Source organism: Fusarium redolens, assembly GCF_020744475.1.
Source record: "Fusarium redolens strain MPI-CAGE-AT-0023 chromosome Unknown BKA55scaffold_16, whole genome shotgun sequence".
Lineage (NCBI taxonomy): Eukaryota > Fungi > Ascomycota > Sordariomycetes > Hypocreales > Nectriaceae > Fusarium > Fusarium redolens.
Genome location: NW_025763679.1, coordinates 473,822 through 498,460, shown reverse-complemented (window position 1 = coordinate 498,460; position 24,639 = coordinate 473,822). Strand labels below are relative to the sequence as shown.

At 48.1% G+C, this 24,639-nt stretch overlaps 11 protein-coding genes across 11 annotated transcripts; 5 read left to right on the top strand and 6 right to left on the bottom strand.

Moving 5' to 3' along the window:
* Positions 1-614: 614 nt before the first annotated feature.
* BKA55DRAFT_521570 (uncharacterized protein) lies at positions 615-1,949 on the bottom strand (the record flags this gene model as incomplete). The annotated part of the gene is made up of 1 exon (XM_046188520.1): positions 615-1,949. One exon carries the CDS (start codon positions 1,947-1,949, stop codon positions 615-617), a length of 1,335 nt encoding a protein of 444 aa, XP_046045021.1.
* Positions 1,950-2,755: 806 nt separating this feature from the next.
* BKA55DRAFT_521196 (uncharacterized protein) lies at positions 2,756-5,404 on the bottom strand (the record flags this gene model as incomplete). The annotated part of the gene is made up of 9 exons (XM_046188491.1): positions 2,756-2,821; positions 3,056-3,122; positions 3,221-3,296; positions 3,549-3,553; positions 3,856-4,203; positions 4,340-4,830; positions 4,881-5,062; positions 5,118-5,253; positions 5,306-5,404. The coding sequence occupies 9 exons, from the start codon at positions 5,402-5,404 to the stop codon at positions 2,756-2,758; spliced, it is 1,470 nt and encodes a 489-aa protein (XP_046045020.1).
* A 1,572-nt stretch (positions 5,405-6,976) lies between these two features.
* Positions 6,977-8,487, top strand: BKA55DRAFT_597408 (uncharacterized protein; the record flags this gene model as incomplete). Its single annotated transcript, XM_046196069.1, has 4 exons — positions 6,977-7,217; positions 7,268-7,374; positions 7,426-8,105; positions 8,157-8,487. The coding sequence occupies 4 exons, from the start codon at positions 6,977-6,979 to the stop codon at positions 8,485-8,487; spliced, it is 1,359 nt and encodes a 452-aa protein (XP_046045019.1).
* Positions 8,488-8,544: 57 nt separating this feature from the next.
* BKA55DRAFT_666651 (FMN-dependent dehydrogenase-domain-containing protein) lies at positions 8,545-10,620 on the bottom strand. The gene is made up of 5 exons (XM_046197790.1): positions 10,340-10,620; positions 10,259-10,292; positions 10,166-10,203; positions 9,838-10,119; positions 8,545-9,784 (listed from the first exon to the last, which is right to left on the bottom strand). Exons 1-5 carry the CDS (start codon positions 10,403-10,405, stop codon positions 8,807-8,809), a joined length of 1,398 nt encoding a protein of 465 aa, XP_046045018.1. The 5' UTR covers positions 10,406-10,620; the 3' UTR covers positions 8,545-8,806.
* A 1,336-nt stretch (positions 10,621-11,956) lies between these two features.
* BKA55DRAFT_578702 (autophagy-related protein 22-like protein) lies at positions 11,957-13,811 on the top strand. Its single transcript, XM_046193753.1, has one exon. It carries the CDS (start codon positions 12,159-12,161, stop codon positions 13,755-13,757), a length of 1,599 nt encoding a protein of 532 aa, XP_046045017.1. The 5' UTR covers positions 11,957-12,158; the 3' UTR covers positions 13,758-13,811.
* Positions 13,812-14,234: 423 nt separating this feature from the next.
* On the bottom strand, positions 14,235-15,595 carry BKA55DRAFT_521434 (uncharacterized protein; the record flags this gene model as incomplete). Its single annotated transcript, XM_046188513.1, has 2 exons — positions 14,235-15,046; positions 15,100-15,595. 2 exons carry the CDS (start codon positions 15,593-15,595, stop codon positions 14,235-14,237), a joined length of 1,308 nt encoding a protein of 435 aa, XP_046045016.1.
* Positions 15,596-15,858: 263 nt separating this feature from the next.
* On the bottom strand, positions 15,859-17,882 carry BKA55DRAFT_521111 (fungal-specific transcription factor domain-containing protein; the record flags this gene model as incomplete). Its single annotated transcript, XM_046188484.1, has 5 exons — positions 15,859-16,153; positions 16,199-16,797; positions 16,847-17,561; positions 17,613-17,793; positions 17,849-17,882. 5 exons carry the CDS (start codon positions 17,880-17,882, stop codon positions 15,859-15,861), a joined length of 1,824 nt encoding a protein of 607 aa, XP_046045015.1.
* Positions 17,883-18,670: 788 nt separating this feature from the next.
* On the top strand, positions 18,671-19,897 carry BKA55DRAFT_521075 (FAD dependent oxidoreductase; the record flags this gene model as incomplete). Its single annotated transcript, XM_046188480.1, has 1 exon — positions 18,671-19,897. One exon carries the CDS (start codon positions 18,671-18,673, stop codon positions 19,895-19,897), a length of 1,227 nt encoding a protein of 408 aa, XP_046045014.1.
* Positions 19,898-20,425: 528 nt separating this feature from the next.
* On the top strand, positions 20,426-22,146 carry BKA55DRAFT_578697 (uncharacterized protein). The gene is made up of 5 exons (XM_046193752.1): positions 20,426-20,617; positions 20,674-20,879; positions 20,935-21,485; positions 21,541-21,796; positions 21,853-22,146. Exons 1-5 carry the CDS (start codon positions 20,601-20,603, stop codon positions 21,870-21,872), a joined length of 1,050 nt encoding a protein of 349 aa, XP_046045013.1. The 5' UTR covers positions 20,426-20,600; the 3' UTR covers positions 21,873-22,146.
* Positions 22,147-22,262: 116 nt separating this feature from the next.
* Positions 22,263-22,733, top strand: BKA55DRAFT_694505 (uncharacterized protein; the record flags this gene model as incomplete). Its single annotated transcript, XM_046200050.1, has 1 exon — positions 22,263-22,733. One exon carries the CDS (start codon positions 22,263-22,265, stop codon positions 22,731-22,733), a length of 471 nt encoding a protein of 156 aa, XP_046045012.1.
* Positions 22,734-22,933: 200 nt separating this feature from the next.
* Positions 22,934-24,505, bottom strand: BKA55DRAFT_651554 (uncharacterized protein). The gene is made up of 3 exons (XM_046197321.1): positions 23,714-24,505; positions 23,456-23,662; positions 22,934-23,409 (listed from the first exon to the last, which is right to left on the bottom strand). The coding sequence occupies exons 1-3, from the start codon at positions 24,374-24,376 to the stop codon at positions 22,996-22,998; spliced, it is 1,284 nt and encodes a 427-aa protein (XP_046045011.1). The 5' UTR covers positions 24,377-24,505; the 3' UTR covers positions 22,934-22,995.
* Between the last annotated feature and the right edge of the window lie 134 nt (positions 24,506-24,639).

The following is a 24,639-nucleotide window of genomic DNA, read 5'->3' as shown; positions in this document are numbered from 1 at the left end:
TGTGATGAAATGCTGAGCTAGGCAAGGATGGAGGTGAGGGTCACCCAGCAAAGCTTACCCACCTGGTCGATGTAACATCTGCCGGATTAGCTTGACCCAAGCTTTTTTGAGGCTGTGGGTTCCGGGGTCCAACACGTTGGAGCCAGGTAGTAGTAAGAAGGGGGGATCTGCAATATGGAATTGCATCACGAAGGATGAGATGAATCATACTGGCTGAGGACTCCAAAGGCGGTGAGAAGTAACGTCGTATTGGAAGACTGTAGAAACTTGGAAGAAGATGTTTAACCGTCTTTTATCCTTGTTTTCATAAGGTTGCCATGGATGTACAAAGAAGACAGTCAAGAAAGAGGCAGTGCCTGCACGTTGTCTTGAGAAAGTTTTACTTGATCAATGGTCTCTTATAATAGACTTTCCCAAGACTAGCATTGGAACTCGGCACTTGATTTCTCATGAAGATCTAAATTGAGATGCAAACATCAATGTTGTGTAATGTGTTAATTTACAATGCTGTCATAGAAGCCGTGAAGCAGCAGATGGAAGCAGCGGCGTATTATCTAATATTCTACCTGATGATGTAACTCTATCAATACTCTAAAAACGAGACCTGAGAATATCTATGAATCCCAGATTGGCCCAAAAGCTGGTACTCCCAAAGCCTGCAGGTCCAGGACCAGGTCGATCGTCAGCTTTGGATTAGAGATTACTACTACAGCCTCGCTTTCCGTCTTCTTGTACAGGTCCAGGACTGTAGGAAGTGTATTTGGTCGGCCCATAGTTGAAGTGTTGTGAATATGTGCATTATCTCCCATTCCAAGAATAATGGAAGCAATATTTGGCCCGTAGGTCTCTAGAGGGTCTCGGGTTGACCAGAATAGAGTTATCCTTGTTTGTTGTGCAAGAATGACCGGAAGGCATGGTGCAATTCCGGACCCAGTGGCAACAAGAACAATGCTGTTGAACATCGGGGCAATACGCAAGACACCGCAGGTTGGTGTACGGCGGACCCAAACCTCACGAGGTGGTTCGTTGACGACTTTCTTCGTCCAGTCCCCTGCGTTTGAAATAACTACAGAGAAACCATTCTCTTTTGGGTTGTTGACAGTTGCAAAGGCGTGCCACTCCAGCAAAGGTCGAGATGAGAGTCGAATGGTCGTTCCAGGTTGAGGATTGGTATAGTCGAAGTACATTCGAAGGGCATGTGAAGATAGTCGCTCAGAGACAACTTGAACTTTTCGACAGTTCAGCCAAGTTGATATGACACAACAGGTTGAGATAAACACGAGCCAAACTGGTGCACTTGAAAAGACGGCCGCGGCAGGCGAATCACCCGACTTCGTATTGATTGTTGCATCGAGAACGGTAAGACACCAGAGAAGAGCGAGAGAAGACCAGCCAGCCAGTCGATGAACAACTTCAAAAGCATTGTGGATCTTCGCACGTACTGAGGGGTAAGACATGACCAGCATTGAAATGAGAAGGCAGTCCAACATGTAGATGATAACAATGTAAACCCACATGGCGGCATCTCGGTCCTTGGTGTTATTGAAAAAGCTGGTTTTCTCGATGGACATCATGATAAACCAGAATGTGGCCGCCACTCCACAGCCGCTGTGAAGACCACCAAGATGGTAGATCTTGCCCATTCGCGACCTTAGCCAGAGTGGTGATGTTTTTGGAAATGCTGTGAAGACATAGTATAGACCGTTGACGACATGCTCTTCTCGAATAACAATACTGACGGCGAGATTTATCGCCGTTGCGAGGCCGCAGGTGTTTGGATTGGCATGGCCATCAAGAAACCATAGCCATAAGAAGATAATAACGCCAACAAGGTTGAGAGTAAAAACGAGTGTGAACAGAATTCGGTATTCTGAGGAAATAAATCTCAAGAAGCGAGTGAGTGACAGGCCAGCAGACCTTTCAAAGGCCTTCTTCTCGGAAGCAACCATGGCAATAACTTGGGGTCGGAAATGAATGAAAGTTCAAGGGCATACGGAAAGCAAATGCAAGTCCAATTAAGATGACATGCTGGTATGCTGTCAAACGCAGCCTTATCAGAGTCATATACCGGCTGTGAATGGGACTCTCGGAGTACCGGACGATTTACTCGAGGAGCCCGAGTGATTAGCCATCAGCCCACCAGCACGTAATAGTGTATGATTCTCCTATCTGCAAACTCTCCAAGGACAACCGAGATAGTGCTGTGCATTATCAGCCCGTTCACCTGAGCTGGGAGATCAGCCCAGGAACGGAAGAAACTGCCTGACCGTTGACGCCAACCTAGCACGTGCGTTGAGGAGATCCCCGGTGCCAGAGCTTTCCGGGAAAGTACCCCCTGCGGCGTAAGAAACGTGGAAGAGATTTGGATCATCTTTGACATACGAAGGGGCAGGGAAGGAATCCATCCGGAAATATGGATGTCTTGGGATATGGGGCTCTGCATCCTGAAAGATCTCGTCACATTAGTTGAGCTGCACTGATAGGGACATTGTTAAAGGTAGTGAAATCCATAATAGGATAACTAGTTATGCAAGTGAAACAGGCCCCGGTTGGTGAAGAGCTGTATTGGGGCATAGAACCTTGCGATGGGTGGCTGGCGGATTGAAACATGGGGGTTTTGCGAGCTGTGCATAGAATAAGGCATGGGAACATAGATATCGTTTAGATCATGTCCCACAATTTGTTTACCCTATTTACTACCATCTTTTTCTGGTATCATTAGAGTCATTGAGTCACTTCAAGTCACACAATGGTACTACCTGATGGTGATGACTTGCCAACAGCAGTACATCAGACAATCAGACACTATGCGATTGTGGGTCTGGAAAAGGGACAAGCGCTACACGCAGTGAAAAAATATGAATAACTATTGTTACATAGTGTATGCAGCCTAAAAAGACAGGATGAATAGTGCAAAGTTGCAAACTTGGATAGGAGACACTCACTAACGGAGTAGTATTCGTCGCGGGGACGTTGGATTAGGCGAATCCGAGGTTGCATCAGAGCAAACCCGGCACTTACCGTAGCATTACCAAGCACTGAGAGCCCAGATCACCCAACTACTGGAATCATTGACACTGAATAAATTAAAGAAACGAATTGAGCCCCTAAAACATGTCAGTCTAATCCCCGTGAGTCCAAATATCTGGTAGATTGGATCCAGGAAGTTAAAACAGTCTTGACCCTCATTTCTTAAATGCAAACATGAACTGTCTTTGACTTTACTAGTGTCTCTCCTTCTGCATCCTGGCTAGCCAGTTTCGGTCTCGCCGTTGAGGGAGCATCCAAGATAATGCCTGTTAAGGATGCAACATTGAGATTGGGTTTTGATTCTAAACGGCCCGCAACGATGGAAGACTCTCAACGGTCCCCGGGCATTAGTGGCTCCTTGTATGCCGATCACTGTGGGCTCAAGGACCGGGCCTTGGTGAGACATCGTTGACAGGGTATTAATCCCAGGGGCTCAATACAGCACAGGGCTAGGGGATGGCATCGAAACTGTGGGAAACCGCAGATCAGTAGAAACATGTGCAGAATATTTGACTGACAAGAGCTCTCACAAGTGAGACCTTTCCATGCCAATAGGTTGGACAGAACAATAGAGATTCCAGTCACTCATGACTTCTGAAAGACACACGACAGTAGGAAAGGATCGACACCAAGGTATTTGAAGATAAATCCCGGCAACGTTACTCAAAGTCGCGTGTGAAGTAATTTTGTTATACGAATGAACGTGCCTATCTAAATGTGACCCAAACACCGCACCGAGTTGGCGCAATAAACTTTATGTAATAAAACAACATCGAAAGTGTACAATACTATCTAAATGCTTCAAAGAGCTAGAGGGGCGTCTACGCCATCGAATGAACGTTGGTGGAGCTCATATTAGTGGCAGGATCCGGCCCCTTGCCAATGAGACTCCGCTCATCAAGCTCATAGTACTCCTTGTTATCTGTCTTGGAGCGAGCCCCACGGCTGCCACCCCAGCTTCCGGCACTCTTGTCAAGTGTGGAGTCTTTGTTTGTGCTGGAGAAGCTCATCTTGGAGGCAATGGTAGCCATGGCATTGGGCCAGAGATGCTTGAAGAGGTGACGGATGGCTGGGAGGCTTGCGCAAACCATGCCGAGTTCCGTTTCCCAGATAGACCAGATGGTGACTTCGACGTATTCCCCTGGCATTTGTGTTAGCGTTTTTGCGCTGGATCTCGATTCTGGTCACTTACAGGTTGGGTTAGTCGTCTTTCCCAAATTGATCAGGAACGGTAGACGGATGATACTAAACACGGTGACACTGTGATGTTTTAGCTTGCATTCAAGGCTCCGGGGTCATAGAAACTCACACAATGCCTAGACTGAACATAACGAAGAGCTGAATCTTCTGTCGGCCTTTGACCTGCAGCTTCCAAAGATGATTAATCGGCAAGACTAGGATGACGATATCACAAGCCATGTTGATTCCACCAAAAGCATAAGTCTGTGAGTTGAGATCGTTACAGTGGCCCTTGTGCTCGCCATCCCAGCTTGTCCAATTGAAGGAAGCAGGAAGACATTGCAGCGCAGTGGTGATCATGGTAGCGGCACCACACAAGCAAACAAAGATGCCGATAGACACGGTCAACTTCTTGAACTCGGAAGTAGTGAAAATACCACGGAGAAAGAAAAGAATCGAGATCTTGGTGCTATACAAGTGAACACTGTACATGATCTGATCAATCCAGAAGAGCTTTAGCAGTTCGTACAAGCGCTCGAATGGGGTGATATCCCAAATGTTGAGCCCAAAGCCAAGATCTGCGAGTCTGCAGGCGAGCCAGATGTACGGCACCGTAGCAAACTGTGACATCTTGTTAGCGAGAACATCTGTGAATTGAATTGGCAACATACTCCTGCTATGAGAATTGCATAGTCATCAGGACCAAGCTTTCCAAAGATCTTTAATTTGGAGTATATCCTCAGGATCACACAAATTTCGGCAAGGATACACGCAACAAGTGCGTTGAGCCTGAACTTCATCTGTTGACTTTTGACAGGAACACCGCAAGCCAGGCTCTGAACTCTCATCAATGCTGTAGTAAGGAAGTGGTCAGTGCTTATTCATTGCTATCATGACAGGTATCCTACTCAAAGAGTCCTTGACTGTGCAGTTCTTCAGTACGCAAGCCTGCGTCAAGCCTGCAAATGTCTGATCGGTACAGAGACATGTTGTGTTTGTCATTGAACACGGTGACTGCGGTATCGCTTGCTGCACACATTGTATCTGGTCTAGCTGTTAGTCAAAGTCGGATAGTGGGTGGTAGGCTGTCACTGACATCGCAGTCAGGGAGCTGAGCAGCTAGCTCAGCAAAGTTGGCCGCATTAACGAGCCCGACTAGGGCCGCTATGAAGAGAGAAAATGACAGGAGACGCATGGCTGTAGAGTCTGTGTTGAACGGAATCACGGTGCAGTATCAGAGCCAGCTCAGAAATCAACATAAAAGACACAAACCACAATAGATAAGACGTCTTTTATGTCTCTATCTGTATCTTAATACGCTGGAATATTACGATGGCCAAGCCCCTGAAGATTTTCAACTACCGATAATACTAGTAAATCCCCAATATCTGGTGTCGAGGGGTCAAGTGGATCACTTGAATTGCCACTGAAAAGCTTCGCCGTTGGATGTTGCATTCCGGCAAATATTTCTTTCTTTTGTTATTCGCAAGTTCGTAACAACCAACATACATAACCATAGAGTGTTACGCAACTCGCTCCGGAAGACATTAACCCTTCCAAAAAACGAGAAATGAGAGGCTAACAGGCGTTTGAAACCTCCGGCATAGAGAAACCAATATCCCGACACTATGGTACCGTAGCATCCAAGAACCAACGGCTGAAGATCAACATCTCTGAAAGTTCATGCATCCCTGTTTTAGCTTTGTTTTCTCTTTCTGCTTCAGAGATAGGGATTAGATGATTAGATGACAGGCGTTGGATGCTTGTTCCCTGGGTTTATAATCCCTGTCCTTTCCCGCTCCTACTGCTACGTCAGAAACCAACGGTTGAGAATGCAACGTAAAACCCTTGTTAGGCGCTGGGTACCTCATCCTTGAGTGATTAGCAAAGGGCCAAAGGCTATGGTCATCACTAACTAACTGCCGCTTAGCTCGGCATTGCTTCCCCGCCCGTTTGTCAGTCACTGTCGTGGAGATGAATCCTTGGCTAGAGTTCGCGAAGGAATTGCGAGCCCTGTAAGGACCAAACCCTTGGACTTGACTCAAGCACCTGCAGGTTATCTTTCTTTGGCCGGGGATTGCCCGTCGTGCTCAATTGTGCACAACCTTACGCGGAAATGCAACTCAATAGAGCTTTGGGTCATCCCAACTCTGGATGTACCCACTCAACACAGAGAGATTCGCGACGATCTTTTGCGGTCTAGGGATGAAGTTTTTGACAGAGAGATTTCAAGGCTCGTAAGGCCCTGCGATGCAAGGTGATTAGAGGGCTTCGGTCCACCGGAACTTTGACAAACACATCCGCGTCATCAAATTTGCAGGATCTTTCAGAGCTATGACCTTGTTTCTGTCGATCTGTACTTCAAAACGCCAAGTTTGACCAAGGTGAAGTACGAGTTGGTAAATAGCTTGGGGAGTGCTTACCCCTGTCTGTCAAGTTAGCCAGCCACAGCTGTTGGTGTTTCGAACTCATCTCGCTCCATTGGACGATCAACTCAGGAGAAGCTTTCGGTCTTCCCACCAGCTTGGTAGCATCCTATTGTGATGAGCAATGCAACACCCCTTAGCACTCCGGAAGGACGGCCTCTTCAATAGTGCGAAGATCAAATCTTTCGATACATCTGGTATATAAACATAACTTCAGCCTTCTAGGCTATGACAAATGAGCCAACTCTCATTCGCAGTCTCTCTTTAATCCCGACTTCGTCCATTCCTTTTGAAGATCGTTCGCTCGTTTTACTCTAATTGTCTTTGCTGAAGTTGATAATATGAAGCCTTTCACTCTTGCGACTCTGGCTACGGCCTTGCTTTCTAACCAAGCCACCGCTCTTCCTAAACTTAATGCCGATACGCCTATTCCCCTGAATGCTTTCAAGTTCGGCGCTCGCGATGCCAAGAATCCTCACCTTGGTGTTGATCCTGAGCTGATTCGCAAGTTTGCCTCTCAGGCCCCTCCCAACCTGGGCAAGAGAGTTGTGGACTTCGACCCCAAGGAGCAGCTCGTTGATGGTTAGTCTTTGAATTAGAAGATCTCAGTCTTCCGGCTAACAATTCATTAGTTCACGGCAAGCACGAGTTCAACCCACCCGACTTTGAGGCTGGTGATGTTCGAGGACTTTGCCCAGGCTTAAACACTCTTGCCAACCATGGCTACTTGCCTCACAACGTAAGGACTCATGCTTACCCTTCAACCTTCAAGTCACTTATTATTCGATAGGGCGTTGCCACATTCACTCAGTACGTCACTGCTGTTGGTAAGGTTTGGGGAATGGCGCCCGACATGTCAGCCCTCCTCACCACCTTGGGTGTTGTTCTTGGCGGCAACCTTGTCGCTGTCTCTCAAGGTGGCTGGTCCAAGTACATGAACAACAACCTTCTCGGACTCTTCGGAACTCCCCGTGGTCTTAGCGGTTCTCACCCCTTCTTTGAGGTCGACGGCAGCCCTACTCGCGGTGATCTCTACGACCCCATTGGCGACAACAATGACATGAACATGACTTACTTCATGGAGCTCTACAACCTGCAGAAGGACGCCGAGAACCCCAACTACAGCATTGACGTTCTGTACGAGCACAACAAGAACCGCTGGCACCAGACCATTGCTACCAACCCCTATGCTTGGTTCGGCCCTGCTAGCGGCTGGCTCGTTCGTGCTAGCCCTTACTCTTTTACTGCCCGTCTCGCTGCCAACCGCTCTGCTGAGCACCCAGACGATGGTATCCTCGACAAGGAGATGCTCAAGGCCTTCTTCTCTGTTTACGGACCTGAGGACAACATGACCTACGTCATTGGCCACGAGCGTATTCCCGAGAATTTCTATCGCCGCCGCTACACCGACTATGGCATTGCTGCTAACGCCCTTGACATTGTCACTCACAGTCACCCTGAGGTTCTCAGGTAAGTCACCCCATGATTCGGTATCATTGAGCTCCCAATAACACTTAGCAGCATCGGTGGTAACACCAACGGCGTCAACACCTTTGTCGGAATCAACTTTGACGACCTTGCTGGCGGAGTGCTCAACGGAAAGAACCTTCTCCAGGGTAACAACCTTGTCTGCTTTGCTCTAAACGCTATCAAGACCGTCTCTCCAAACGCTCTGTCATCTCTTTTCGCCACCCTGTCCTCTGTAACGGATGTCCTCTTCGCTGCTCTTGAGCCCATTATGGGCGCTATGGATTGCCCTGTGTATAAGGACTTGAGTGTTAACGGAACAAACTGGTTTGACTACAACAAGAAGATGTACCCTGGTTTCAAGAAGGCTGGTGGCGGCTGGTAAATCTGTGATGGTAGATCTGTAGCAACTGCATGTATTGACTTCGGTTAAAAGAGTTTGCCTCTGTATATTATTTGATAAAGCACATAATATAATCGATAGCTTTCGGGCAATCAGTCCGTCTTCTGAGAGCCTCCTTGCACTTGCTAGCCCTTTCAACATGGACTACATATCTATTTGTATGAACACGAACTGATGTGCCCATCAAAGCTTTGACACTTATTCATGGAAAAGTCCAAGTAGCACATGGAAAGCCCTTCGTTTGCTTCGGATATCCTGTACAACTTGTATGCAGTACAAATTGCCAACCAAGGCCTGGCGCTCACAGCCTTTCCCGAACTTCACTAAGCACCTTTACCAGTCCTGGGTGAAGCTGGTCAACCGATGTGCACCCAAGCAGTCGCATATTCCTTTCCAACTCATCTTTGTAGATGCGAATAGCTTTCTCGAGTCCTTTCTGTCCATAGGCAGCCATAGCATAAAGAAACGGGCGACCGATTCCAACGCCGCGAGCACCCAAGCACAAAGCCTTCAGGACATCTGACCCACGACGAACGCCGCCGTCAATATACACTTCAATTTTGCCATGAAGTCCAAGTTCCCTCAAGATAGGCATAACCTCCGCGAGAACCTCAATTGGTGCTTCAGAGTAATCCAGCTGACGCCCGCCATGGTTAGAGAGAATCACAGCTTGGACACCGTATTCTGCTGCCATAATGACGTCTTCAACTCGTTGCATGCCTTTGAGGACAATCGGCATGTTGGTAATGCTTTGAAACCAGGTGATATCATCCCAGTTTAGAGTTGCGTTCATGATGAGAGACGGATCCAGCTCCGTTGCTGGTGCATCTTCGAACTCGTCCTCTTCAGACTCGCTCTGCTGCGAACGCAAGACCTTTTCGCGACTTCCGAGGTGCGGATTATCGACAGTGATGCACAAAGCTTTACAGCCTCGTGCCTCGGCGGCTTCAACAGCCTTTCGTGTCACGTTTCGATCCTTTTTGACATATATCTGGTACCATTGGGTGCGATCAGGTTCCCTAACATTGGTGATGTCGTCGAGAGAACAAGATGAGTACAGTGGTATCATTTGGATGATATCATGCTTGTTGCTCGCCCGCGCCAGCGTAACTTCGCCGTCTGGGTCTCCAAGCTTCGCGTGTGCGGTAGCTGTTATGTAGATTGGAGCGGATGTATGTGCTCCAAGCATAGTGGTAGAAATATCCACATGCTCAACATTGACAAGAACCTTTGGTCGAAACCGAATGCGTTGGAATGCAGAGTTGTTCTCTTTGATGGCCTGCTTGTTATAAGTCTCATGCTAAGAATGACTCGAGCGAAGTGTCAACCTACAAACTCGTCCTCGGCTCCAGTGGAATAGTAGTTCCAAGACGATTTCTTCATTGTTTGTTGTGCTACAGACTCAAAGTCTGATATGTTGACACATTGTGATAGTTTCGGCTTGTTTATCAGAGCCCCTTGACTTTGTTCTTGACCTTTGGCCTGGGTCGTTCCATTTGTGGACATGCCTGCTACTCTGGTGTCGATATTGCCCAAGTGCTTGGATGGCTCAAGCCACTTATCGAGAACATCATTCGAGTGAATCAGATCAAAGTCTGCAGTAGAGTCTTTGCCCTGGAATAGTTAGTATAGAAGCTTTTGAAGAGAAGTCAACACATACCGCATTTTTCAGTATCACCTTCTTTCCGCCAGGGTGATCTAACGAAGCGGTCAGCATGAGTGCAGGTATACGGGTGCTGGAAGTCTTGTATACTTGGGAGAAAATCTGTAAGATCGTAGACCTTGTTCTGTATACTCATTAGTGAGTGCAGTGGTGATTGAGCGATTTACTTGCATGAATGATGAGCCAACAGGAGTTGGCGTTATTGTGTTTGGAAACCTCTGCGGGATGCAATAGCATGATGTCGTCGCCGAAATTTTCTGATCATTCACAAACTGATAATTTTCTTAGTTTTGCCATGCGACTTGTTCGATAATAAAATTGTCAATGTTGACCCATAATCCTCATCATGTGCGAGTGGAGCCAAGTGGTGCAATCAGTGGACAGGCGATACCGAAGTCTTCACGCTGTGAAACGGAAGACAAAGACGATAAGAGACCAAACGCAAAGAAAATGTTTTGATTCCAAGTTTGAATGAATTAACTTTCTGAGGAAAATTGAATACTTTAACGATGGAGAACTCAACAATGCGCTGATATTAGTTCTTGCATCCAATGATGCGTAAATCACTACCCGAGCCCTGAGGTCGACATCCTTTCCCGTATCTATGTTTCCTCCATCAGGATCCGTATTTAAGAAAGAGCCTGACAACGGTTAGTGTCCAAGGCCTTAGAACTGGATAAGGAATCTTTGGGAATATGAGATACGACGGTCAGGTTGGCAATGGTTGAGAGCCTGAGGACTACATTGTCACCGTGCCTTGCCAAGATATGTGATGAGAGTCATGGATGCAGAAATTGTTTGGACGCCTCACTTAACGTGGTCTGTTAGTCCGAAAAGCCTAAATGTAAGCTTCTCTTGTTGCTGCCAGCTGGCAATGTGGAGATTAGGCCAAACCGCCAAGCTCGCGTCTCATGGAAGCGCTAGAGTAATAAAACGGTAACCTCAACTTTAGCGCTCAGCTGAACGCTCCTGACAGCTCCTTTTAAAAGTGTTCAGGTCCTTCAAAAAGTTGCTATTACCGGAACACTTTTTAACTAACTTTCATTGATCTTCCTCTCTTCCAAACCAGCCATACCGTCGCATCAAGTTGGTTCTTGAGCCAATCTCAAAAGTGGCTTCAAATCCGGGAAAGGATGGCAAATGCGAAAGGCGGTTGGATATTGACATGCGCGTATCACTTCACTGTACAAATAATGCCTACGTGATCTCAAAACGATATTGCTCATAAAGGAGTAAGGTCTTGAAGTTTGCACATATCAACCTCAATAAAGCACATCACCTTCTCTTTCGACAATCTTTAGTGCTTGGCTGTCTTTGTGGAGCGACACTACATCTTTTTGGAAGAACCTTTGAACTGGCGCGGCGTGGCCGGAAGTTTGTCTACACTACACGCTGTTTTCCCTGATGATCCTTTCCGTTGGATTAAATTGATTCTGGACTCAATCTCATTTATGGCTGCCAGGCCACGGCCACAACGGGAAGAAGAAAGGTATATTGGCCTAAGGACATCAATTCACTATACGGATAGAACCTAAAGCTCTGTCAACCGCCTTCACTTCTCTTTTCTGCCACTCCATATAATAAAGGCATCTAGATAAAGGGACGGAAATATATCTTTTAATCGATGCTCCCTTTATTCGGACAAAGAAATGTCATTTTCTCTTCACTTAGATCTGTCTGAGCTAATCTTATCGATATGATTAGTGATTGATCTTTTCTGAGTTTATCTTGGACCTCGGAAGATAGCGATAGCAAAAGTCCCTCGATCTCCCCAGACTAACCCCATGGAGCGTCCGCGCCCACTAAATGGGGCGATTATGGTCTGCATGAGACACTAGCAACGTTTGATCAACGATCTACCTATCGTGTCCACCATAAGAACGGTTACACGGCATCTGTGTTGCGACATGACTGCGTTAAATCCCTCGTGGAAAACTCAATCAGCCTCTTACTCCAACATCTTTTTGTCCCTGACAAGTAATCTCGAAAGATGGACTCACGAGCAGATCCCGCGACAACAGAGACCAGAGCGTCTAAGGACCTGCATGATGAGCCTGCTAAGCAAGATGTCAGCGCAGGTATTGTAGTTCCTGCGCTGGCAGAGGGTGAAATGCCGGAGACAACCAAGAAGGAGATCTGGTCGTGGTACGCGTACTACATTGGATCAAATGGACTCGCCTTGTTCAATTTTGGACCGACTGCTTTTCAGAACCTACTCTCCCAGGCGGCGCCCAAAGATACAGGGCTTTTGCCGTTTGCCGGTCGCGCTCGAGACGTCAACAGCATTGTCCTTCTTGCCAATGGCATATCCTTCGCTTTGCAAGCGGTCCTCTTCCTCATCATTGGAGCTTACGCAGACTTTGGAACTGGACGACGATGGATTCTTTTTGTCTGGTCAATTATCGCCTACGGTATTGGCTTTGGCTGGCTGGGCGTCCATGATCCCAGCAAGTGGCAAACCGCTACAGGCCTTTACATCGTCGGTTTAATCGCATACCAAATGACGCTCACGTACTGGACAGCGGCATTCCCCTCTCTTGCCAGAAATACTCCACAGCTGAAAGAAGCTGCCCTTCAGTTCGAGGCTGGAGAAATCACCCAATCCGAGATGGATCGCAAAGATGAGATGGAGAGGAGTAGGCTCAGCAACGTTGCCTTCTACATCCAATCTGTCGGCGAAGTGGTCATTCTAGCCATCATAGTGGGCATCATGTTTGGTGTCAAAGTCGACAAGAGCGCCGAAAACAACAACTGGGGACTCTCGGTCTTGATTGCTTTCGCGACTGCTTGCTGGCTTGTCCTCTCGATTCCCTGGTTCTTATTGGAGAAGAAGCGTCCAGGAATGAAGGTCCCAGATCACTTGAACATGATTACCGTCGGATTCTGGCAACTTTGGGAAGCTCTCACTCAAATCTGGCACCTGAAGCAGAGCTTGATCTATCTCGTTGGATACTTCCTTCTGGGAGATTCTCTTAACACCACTGTCACGGTTATCGCCACCCTTCAGAACCAAGTCGTCAGCTACGAGACTCTCACTTTGACTTACCTCCTCATCGTTGGTATCGTCGCTCAAGCAGTGGGCATTGGTGCCTTTTGGCTCATCCAGAAGCATTTCAACCTCAGTGTCAAGGCCATGTTCAACGCCGTCATGGTATTCATCATCCTTCTAGACGGATGGGGTATGATTGGCAACTGGACCGATAAGTTCGGCTTCAAGAACGTCTGGGAAATCTGGCTATACCAGGCTTTCTATGGTCTATTTGTGTGTCCCTGGTATAGTTATTCGCAGATCATGATCAGCTCCGTCACACCTCGAGGACACGAATTCCTGTTCTTCTCCCTTTTCAACATTATCGGGAAATCATCCAGCTTTATCGGACCTTTCATCAGCAGTGCTATCATTGACGCTTCTCCCGGCGGCACCAACAACAGTGCTCCCTTCTACTTCTTGTTTGCGTTGAGCTTGGTCAGTGCTATTGGAATCTGGTCGTTTCTTGATCTTGAGAAGAGTGCGCGGGAACAGGAGGCGTTCATCATACAAGAGAAGATACGCATGGGTGAAGAGTCAGATGCAAGCAATATTGCGTAGATGTTGTTAGTCTTGTTCGTTGCAGCTATAGTAATTTCTATTGAGTCCTGGTGAAGATTATGCTTGAGTTCCTATGTTCGCATAGGGCAATAATGTCCCTGTTGGACTTCGAAATCGGCCAACACTGCTGGATCAGTTGCCGCAGCTAGGCGATCATCACCGCACAGCTTTTTGTAAGGGAAACTGTGTCTTGTAGCAGGTTCTAAGGCTCTTCCATGAGACCTTGCATCGCCTTCCTCAAGTGAATCGATCATCGAAACGCGAGACCTAGCCCGAAATCCAGCTGCCTCATTTAACCGCCCCTATCCATGAAAAGGCTAGAGTACTGAGGTGTAGTTCTCCTGTCGATGCCTCGTTTGCCTTTATTACATTACTATTGATGGCTTCCTGCAACATCAAAGTCGTGTTTCATATTATTAATAGTTGTTCAAAGTGTCTTCTATTCTTCGTTCATGTAAAGAAGGAGGATTATCTACTTCATGAACTGGGAACCAGCAAAATATCATCTACGTTAACCGCCTGTCCCGTCGCAATAGATCTGTTAGCCGCAATACCAGTAAGTATCGAAGCAGCCCCATCAATATGGCTCGCCGCTCGCATATACTCGTCCGATACAGGCGTCCCAAATAAATCATTTAGCAAGACAGTATCTCCACCCCCGTGAGCACCAACGCCATCTTCGACCTTTATCTCTCTTGGCTTCTCAAACAGAGGACGAAGCAGGATCTTGCGGCTCTCTAGAGATCCCTCATGGGCCTGATCACCACCAGAGTTGACGTAGCTATTCTCTACAACCTCAACTTCAAGACGTCCACCAGTTCCGTTGAAGCTGACACGGAAACCTTCCCAAGGTGCGTATGCTGTAAGAGAGTATGAAAGACTAGCTCCGTTGCGGTACTTGACGAGAACGTTCATGGTGTCTTCGATGCTAATCCCGTCACCAAAGACGCTCTGGTCGCGGTAGTAAGCGTCCTCATGCTCGGCATCCAGATACATAGCCTTCAACTGAGGATTCTGATCGAGGTGAAGGGCAAATGGGTCGGTTTTGGCGACTTCGCTGCCATGAGCGCGGGTGTAGAACTTGGTCTCGCCGCGCTGCTCCGCGTTCTCTCGGCCGTAAAAGGCAAGGTCTCCTGTAGCAAACACGGTTTGAGGCCTGGTTTGGAGCCAGAAGTTGACAAGATCGAAGTGATGCGTTGACTTGTGTACCAGCAGACCGCCGCTGTTACGCTTGTCCCTGTGCCAACGGCGGAAGTAGTCAGCTCCGTGGCTGGTGTTCAGCATCCATTCTATAGTCATGTTAGCTTCCATCTTCTTTGCCATATTATCGCCATCAACTCACCGAAGTGGACGCTTGTGACTTTCCCAATAGCTCCGGATCTCAGCAACTCGAAGACTTTCGTGTTGTGAGGCGCATATCGATAATTGAAAGTGACGCGAACTTTCTGTCCCGTTCTTTCTACTGCTGAGAAGATCTCTTTGCATCTTGGAGCGTCAATGGTCATCGGCTTCTCAGTGATGACGTTGCATCCCAGTTCAAGCGCCCGAACAATGTAGATGTTGTGTGTTCGATCCATAGTCGTAATGATGACTTCGTCGGGCTTGGACTCTTTGATCATCTGATCGAAGTTGCTGGCGAGATACGTCGAAACCTCGCCATGACCGAGTGACTTCAGCTTCGAGTTTGCATAGTTCATCCGAGTCTGGTTTGTGTCGCAAAGGGCCACGATACATGATGTTTTGCTGTATTCCGTTGCGATGGCTGAGTAGAAGAAGCTTGAGCGGCCGCCGGTGCCGACAACGGCATATCGCTTTCTTGTCGCTTGAGTTTCTGCCATGGTGAGTAAAGATATGCGAAGTGAGTCTCGAGACCCCCAAAGTGAAGAGGCGCGCGCGGTATTTATCAGAAACGGTCACGAATGGAGGACATGGTCGGTTTGGGGGAGGGGGAACGATACTCGGGGTCTCTTCCCCCGAATTGTGGGGCTGTTTGCGGGGGTCATCATCAAGTGACGGTGGTGGTATTTGAAGAACGCCCAATATCGCATAGTTCTGATTGACTAGACAATCCCTCTAACTCATGGGAGAATATGTAAGTTGACTATAGGAACATAGGGTCCGGGTTTGCCCAAGGTTCAGAGAATGCGGCTCCCTGATGACTGAGTGACGACATATGAGCGAGCCGCTTGACCTGTCCAGAAGCTTTGCGATCTAGTTCATGAGCTACTTGAAGTAGAAAGAATGGCTCTTTCGATGCTTTGGCATTCATCTGATCAAACTTGTTACGGATTCTTACGATCAAGCTCCAATCCGACATGACGGACGGTTGGTCGGGGAACTCAATGATGTTGACCAGCAAAACGATCAGTCCCGAAAGATTGCAGCATGCATGAAGCCTACTTTGTCAGTAATATGTTCTTGGCAATCAGGGCTCAACTCACCAGGTTGAGTACTCTGTCTCTCTCCCAAACGCCGACAATTCTAAGCCAAGCCTTGAATGCTTGACGCACTCGGACCATGCACCGGGCAATGGATTGATTGCTTCCTGGTTAATCCTACCATCGATGCCATCATCCCCAGTCCGAATCACAGCTGGAGAAAGGTAGCACCGTACCCTGTTGATCCACGTCTCATCAAAAGCAAACGTGCCATGGATTCTGTAGAGGCACTCGAGGTATCGATTGTACATGTTCATCACAAGGTGAACTGGCATTGTCAAGAAATCTTGGAAGAGTTTATCTGATCGGAGGAGTTCCTGCGGTACTGCGTTGCGCCAGTTGGAGAGCAATTGTTCAATACGAAGCTTGGTCTCTGCACGCTGCTCTTGGGACAAACGTTGAGCTGTTCTGCTGTAAAGGAAGTTGTGCACTTTGCCTTGGATTATGGCCAACTCAGACCGAGCACGTAAGTAGTTGAACCTAATCGCTCCTGTGTGAGACTCCAATATTCCGTGCTCGCTGTCTTCATGATCTTCCGGAAGCTCGAGGTCTGTTTCGGCATCGAATTGGGTGTAGGGCGCTTTGGCGCGAAGGGCAAGGTCCTGTCCTCATGGGTTAGTTGCTGCACACAACCAGGGGCCAGAGTCATACCTTGTCCAGGATGTAGGCTATCCAGAAGACTCGACGACGTTGCGTTGATTCATTGGGATCGTCAGTGGCTCTTGTGGAAGGTAGTCCCATACTTTGAGCGAGACGGATGGCACTTCCGATGAGTACTATTGCGAGCTGTGGATTTGTTGTTCCTTGGAATAGTATGACCATGCCAAGTAGAACCTGTAGACCTAGAAGATCACCGCTCCATGCCATCAATTCGGTTGTGACGGCCTGAACATTAGTTATGCACCGAGCTAGCTTTGGCTCCTCAATGGGCACATCATCTGTGATGCGGTAAGTGATAGCGAGGACAAGGTTGATAGCAGCCCAAGGGATCAACTCCTTTTTGTGATTCTCAGAATACCAGTCAACCGTCATCTGCATGAAAGACCTCTTGTCAAACAGCGGCATGTAACGGCCATAGTTGTCGAAGTATCTTTCCAGTACGCCCATGACTTCTTGAAGTGGTGGCAGCTCGAGCTTCCCTGTTTGAGCCATGATGGCTCCCGTTGGAAATTGCGGTGAAATACCCAGGCAAGGCAATGTCGTGGCTTCGTTCCACATGTCTGAGGCTTTGTACACGCGGATCTCGGGGAAGTTCTGGAAGTTCAAAGCTGTTGCATCGTGAGGTAAACTGTGCGACGGTTTCTCAGCGGCAATTTGGTCCAGTCTTGCTTCGATGTGAGCCAAGCGTGACTCAATCGTGTCATCCCTTATGAATGTCAGTATGCTTATACGATGAGCTCAAAGAGCGTGTGCGTACCTGGAGGGAGTTGAAGATGAGTTGGATGGGCTTGTTTCACTGGCGTTCACTCTTCTTCTGTTTGTAGTAGCCGGACTTGTGACTTCGGTGATGCTGCAATCGACCCCATAAAGCTTGCAGTTTGAACAGGTTGGCTTGGACAAGTCACATTTGATCTTTCTCGACACGCAAAGATCGCAGGCTTCGACTTGTCAGCTCTGAGCTACTGGAACAATGCCGACCTCTGTGTCTCGTACCTTTGCGCCTCCGCGCATGACTCGCAACCTTCATGATCGATTATGGGCGATTGAAGACGTGCGTTACGGTCGAGTCGGAAATTGGGCTTGCTTGAATACGTCACTAACGGCAGCTGTTAGTAAGCTTGAGCTACCTGGGTGCTCCTCTCTCAGGTTGGTGGCTTTTCAGCTTGTCGACTGTGACCAACTCCAACCAAAACCGAACATAATCATTACCAATACCGATCGTGACACAATTGGTGTTGATTGAAGTAAATACGCAGCAAAAGCAAGGGTTTCAGATTTGTGCATCTAATTGCCAGGCCACTTGTTGAAAGTTTGCCACAGCGCATCGAGTCGGCACTATCAAAAACAGCTAGCGTCTGTTACCCACGGAACTCCGTGGGCGAGCTCTTGATGAACCGCCATCTGCCGCGCGCCTATCGTCGCTTCTCAATGCATTCTATGCCTTCTCATGCAATCAAGGTACGATCTGGAGATTATAGGTCTTCGTCATGAGGTCCACCGTAGGCTGACAAATTAAGATGGTCGCTCTCCCCGTCAAAGCAACCGTGCTGCTTCGCGGATACTTACTCAGGCAAACCTTTAGAGATGGACAGCAACGACTTCTAGGGAGCCTTTGTAATGTGAAGAGTTTTTTTTACAAACGCCAACCTCCGCGGTTAAGCGTTCTGCTGTAGTCAATAACACGGCCAAGAAGCACTTCCTGAGATGATATATAATTTGAAGAAGCGGCCGTTGTTGCTTCTCGCTACCAAGCTTCACAATATCGTCACCTCTCCTTGTTATAATCAACATCAACACAACCTTACACCTTAAGCCATGGCTACTTCTTTATTCCCTCGACGTCCTTCTTCAGACTCCTATGATGTCGCCATCATAGGCGGCGCAACAAGCGGCTCAGCAATCGCCTGGTTTCTCGTGTCGAACCCCGATTTCAACGGCAAAGTTCTCGTTGTCGAGAAAGACCCTTCTCTTGCCTACTCTGCAACTCAAGCCAGCAATAACTGTATGCGTCAGCAATTTGCTACCGAGATTAATGTCAAGATTGCTCAGTATGCTGCCGAATTTGTCAAAGACTTCCGCAAGAACCTGAAATGTGAGGATGGCGACGGCATTCCGGATATTCCTATCCGCAACTTCGGTTATCTGTATCTCGCGGATACTCCTGAGTTTGCTGCCGTTCTTGAGGAAGATCAAAAGCTTCAGGCCGCATGCGGTGCTGGGACTAAGATGCTGTCGGCTGATGAGATAGCTTCCAAATACCCTTTCTTTGCTTTGGATGACATCAAGGCGGGCAGTCTCAACACTGTTGATGAGGGTGCATTTGACGCTCTTGGCATGGTCCATAGCCTGCGCAAAAGAGCTCAACAGCTTGGGGTCGACTACATCAACAATGAAGTTGTTGGAATGACTCGTGTCGGCAACAAAGTAACTTCCGTTACTCTCAAGACTGGAGAGAGCATCAGCGTTGGTAATATCGTCAACGCTACAGGAACCAGAGCTGCCGACGTCTCACGCCTTGCTGGCATACACCTTCCGATTGAGGCTCGCCGCAGGTACACGTACATCTTCTCCGTCGACGACCCTCTGTCTCAAGATCTTCCGCTTACCATTGATCCTACTGGTGTCCACATGCGATCATATGGAAAGAAAGACTACCTCATCGGCTGCCCGCCGATCGGCCCTGATGTCGCCGTCGATCCCGATGACTTCAGCTACGCCGAGGATGTATGGAACTTGAAGATGCTGCCTGTTCTTAAGAAGCGAGTTCCTCAGTTCTCCACGGCCAAGGTCACGCACTCGTGGATGGGTCATTACGAGTTCAACACGTTTGACCACAATGCTATCATTGGACCCCATACTGAAGTTTCTAATATGTTGTTCTGCGTGGGATTTTCTGGACATGGAAGTCAACAGGCTCCTGCTTGTGGACGAGGCGTTGCAGAGCTCATCACGTATGGAGAGTTTCGCACGTTGGACTTGTCGGCTTTAGGTTATGAGCGGATTGCTCGCAATGAGCCTCTGATGGAGCGAGCTGTCATTTAGATCTGTAGAATGGTTGATCATTAGAACTCTTCATAATGCATTGTTTGCCCATTACCTTCTCCAGCTTGACATTCGTGAGATAGTTGCTACGTGAAAGTTAATAAGCCCCTTCAAGCCACAGAATAACAGGCGCAAACATAATTTCACGCCCGTTCACCAGTGTCTTTGTGAGATAACCTCCCCAGCGGTCATATACATAGCTGTCTGACCCTTTTTCCGCATGAACCAGAGCTTCACAGGCGTCCCATCAAAGACTTGCCAACAGACAACATAATGTTTTCAGCTATTGACATACGGGATATAGGCTATCACCGGTCCGCGGAATTCCCTGGTGTTCTAGACTTGATCCAGAATAAGGCAAGCCAATGTCGTCATTTGTGTTTGCGACAATAGCCGTGAAGTGACACGAGGTACGATAATAGCCGCAGCGTGTTTGTCATCAGATTTCTTTCAGGGCGTCGGGGACACTTTCCAGTATAGGCGACCCTGGGATACAGAGGGTGCCCCGCTAAACTGCACCTTCAACATGGCGCGAGAATAGCCGTTTGTTGCAAGAGCTGCTTATGAAGCAATCCAATTGCGATAAAACTTCAAATTTCACATGTTCAACATTTTCGCACGCAGTTAAATATGCAAACTGCCCCTCTTCAAAGAGAAAAATAGCAAACATTCATCCCAGGCTTCTACTCGACAAACATCAACCATGACCAAGATCTTCCTGTTAGTTCAACCCCGCATCTGCTGTAACTTTAGCTGACCCGCTGGAAACAAAACAGTACAGGCGCTACTGGCTACATTGGCGGTGATGTCCTTCACACGCTGTTGAAGTCGCACCCCGAATACAAGGTTCGAGCTTTGGTCCGCGATGCTTCAAAAGGAGCTGCTATAACCAAGGGTTATAGTCAGGTGCAGATCGTCACTGGCGGACTTGACGACGCAGATGTTATCGCACAGGAAGCCCAAGATGCTGACGTCGTGCTCCGTAAGTCCATCCTTGTCCCTGATCTCAAGGGATTGCACTGACTCTCAATCTAAAGATCTTGCGGCCACCGGCCACTTGAAGAGTGTTCAGACCATTTACGAAGCTCTCTCCAAAAGTCCCAAGAGCGCGAAACCCCCATACTACATCCAGATCTCGGGTGCCAGCGCATTGGCGGCTGGTGAGCTCGCCGACAAGTCGCGAGTCTTTGGCACAGGCAGTGATGTCATTTACAATGATCTCACCGGTATCGACTCGATCAAGTCGCTCATCAAGCAACACCCAAGCCGTGCAGTGGATAATTACATATTTTCCGTTTCAGAGAAAGACTCGCATATAAAGACAGCGCTTGTTGTTCCTCCCATCATTTACGGCCAAGGTCGTGGTCCCGGCAATCAGCGCAGCATGCAAATTCCCGGGCTCGCCAAAGCGACATTGGAGCGCAAGAAGGGTCTGCAAGTTGGCACTGGTGAAAGTCGATGGGGAAATATTCACATCGCTGATTTGAGCCGCATCTTTCTCAGTTTGGTTGAGAAAGCGGTTGAGGGCAATCAGGACGAGAACATTTGGGGGACTAATGGCCTCTTTTTCACTGGTGCTGGAGAACTGGTAAGTTTTGCATCGTCAACCAGCCCAGATTTTCATGCTAACAGATTGACTGCAGTCATTTGCCGAAATCTCACGTCGCATCGCTGTCGCTGCGAACGACTTCAATCTCATTCCAACCACAGAAGTCGACAGTCTAGATGGAAAGGAAATAGACAGCATCATCTCCCATGGATCTGTCCTGTTGGGAACAAACGCGCGCGCCGGAGCTGATCGGGCTCGGAAGGTCCTCGGCTGGGAACCAGAAAATGAAAGCTTGGAAGAGCATATCCCGACCACAGTAATTCAAGAGGCTGAGGCGCTTGGCATTAAGGGTAAGAACCCCAGATCCAAGCTTTGAATACAAACATTAATGTTGAATCCGACATAGTCGAGCAATGGAGACACTGAGTGTAATGCTGAAGTCGCGGGGCGATACTGTCGCGACAGGTCATCCTGTAAACGGCTGGTCACAGTGGAGTGAACGGACAGGTTATTATTCAAGCGAATTGGTTGAGACTTTAATTTACAATTCAATATCTATAAATTAATGCGGCATCCTTTTGGAACTTTGATGTTGCAAGGTTCGAGAAGTCCAAGCAAACGTTGCACAACTGAATGTGGTTTTCTCGACCTAGTTTCAACCTGAATTTAGAAGAATCATTTCAATCGCGCAAAGTTATCGTCTAGAGGACACCGCTAATGCATCAAATACTCTCAAACAATTAAGAGCATACTAAATTTAATGTCCTCACGATGGGGCTCACGAGGACCAGCCGGCGTCTATAAGCGCCCGAACCCATGAAGCTCAACAAGCGGAAAGTTCTCAAGTTCGCAAAGGCTCGCGTAAGCGTCGCATTCTTCGGGGCCCTTAAGCTCTCTGATGAATGCTGGAAGATGAGAGATGAGGCTATGAAGCAGGATGATACTGTTACTAATGGTGAAGGTGCTGATGACTGGGATTTTATCTGTCTGCCCATTCCTGGGGATGAAGACGGTAGCTTTTGTGGCGAGTTTGAGGATGACGAAGCGGATGAGGATGATAACAAGGATGAGGAAGAGGGAGAAGGAGAAGCAGAAGGCGAGACTGCGAGTAATGCTGAGAAGGAGAATGATAAAAAGTCTTTCGACAAGCTCGCATCACTTCACCCGGACTGGCCTTGGTTCTTCACCATGAGTGGTGTAGATCGCTTTAAGTGGTGGCAGCAAGAGTGTCTCAAGCGCATCCAGGACGACTTCGGCTTCCTCGTCCACAACTACATTGGAGTTTAGGGTGCACTTGAGGTATTGGAGAACATTCTGAGTAAGTCCCCCACGAAGAACGTTCTGCCCACTGATTAACATCCTTGTTTGTAGATGGAGTCTTAAAGTCAGATTCGATGATATGTTTGTTCCCCAGAAAGATGAGACCTACCGACGGAGGACCTTGAATACGAAGAAGTATATGGTTTTTTTTTATGGATATATAGTGGGTATAAGACTGGATCAAGTATTGTCCTTTGTGTAAGATTATTTGAATTTGAGAGGTATCTGTCTAGGCTCGCTTCTTGTTCAACAACTCCCTCGCCATCTCGCAAGACTTGGCAATCTCAACATTAGAAATTACACCAATTCGCTCGTTGATTTCCTGCTCAATCTTGGGAATATCCTTTCCAACACCCTTCGCCCTCCACTCATACGCATCGCCGACAAATCGACTGCTATCAACAAGCCACTGGCCCCTCTCTCTCCTTGACTCATCATAAGCGGCAAACGCAGCCTCAATATCCGAGAGACTCTGCACACGCTCATCGGCGAGAAGTTCTGCCATGACTGCGCTGTCTTCTATACAGAAACCAGCTCCGGCACCGTGGTGAGGGCTTGTGGCATGGGCGGCGTCGCCGAGGATAGCTATTCTGCCCTTGTAAAATGTTGGGACGGGGTTGTCGCCAAGATCGAAGATAGCCCACTGTGAAAATTAGTATTCAACTCATGCCGCTGGACGATGAACATACCACACTGAGAGTCTCTTCTGTCAGCTTTAGAAGGTTTGTCACGGTGCTGTTGTAACCCTTGAAGTCGTTCAAAGCATCCTGGCGATGCGCTGTCTTGGTGAGCCTTGTAGGATCACTCCACTCATTCGGATCTGTGCGGAACGCGACAACGTTGAGCTTCTCGCCGTGGTTGACTTGGAAGGTCAAGACATGACCATCCTGTCCCATCTGAGACTTGTCAATATCATGTCCAGCAGCGCAAAAGGGCCATCAACTTACGTGCATGCATGCATTTCGCGCCCTCTCCTCACCAACAGCCTCAATGGCCTTATCCATAGGAATTAGACCACGATAAGCATACTTGTGAGAATACCGAGGTCGTGCAGATGGATGATTCTCTCCAAAAAGGATCCTACGGACGCGAGATCCGATACCATCACAGCCAATCAGAGCATCGGCATATGCCGTCGTGCCATCGGAAAAGCGCATGCGAACCTTGCCATTAGGCTCTTCCACTGCGTTATCAATGTGCTTGTTAAATTGCACCTTATCTGAAGGCAGAAGGTGAATGAGCTCGTTGAGGAACTGAGCTCTGTGAACACCATTTTGGCCGAGTGAAGTCTTGATGCTGAAAGCCACATTGTCATCCTCGGTGGTGCCGTCTAGAAAGTCAAACCAAGTCTTGCGCTTAGACTCCCAGCCATTCCAGGTGCAGACTTTGTGAAAAGCATCGTGTACACCAGGATGACACATCTTCATCGCTTGCACGGCATTGGGAGTGAATGAGACGCCTGCGCCGATCTCGTGGAAGTTGTCGGCTCGCTCATAAAGCATAACAGGCACATTGCGATGGTGAAGGGCGATAGCCAGAGTTAGACCGGCAATACCACCACCGACAATGGCTATGTCGAATGGCTTCGTAGTGTTTGACGAGATAGCCATGTTGATTAGTAAATGATGATTAAAGAAAGAAATCTGATTGAAGCATTGACACAAGGCCGTGAGTAGGTCTTGGTCTTTTAATAATAAGGAGTGAAGATGTTTTTGCTCACTCCATAAAGCTAGCTAGTCCCCATTCTGCCGTCATAGATGCATCCGACTCTTCCAGACCAGAAAACCAAGAAACAACCAAGAAACAGCCAAGAAGATGGGGAAACACCCGGCTTCCGACCCCCACTCGCTGCTTTCCGACGCATTTGGAGTCT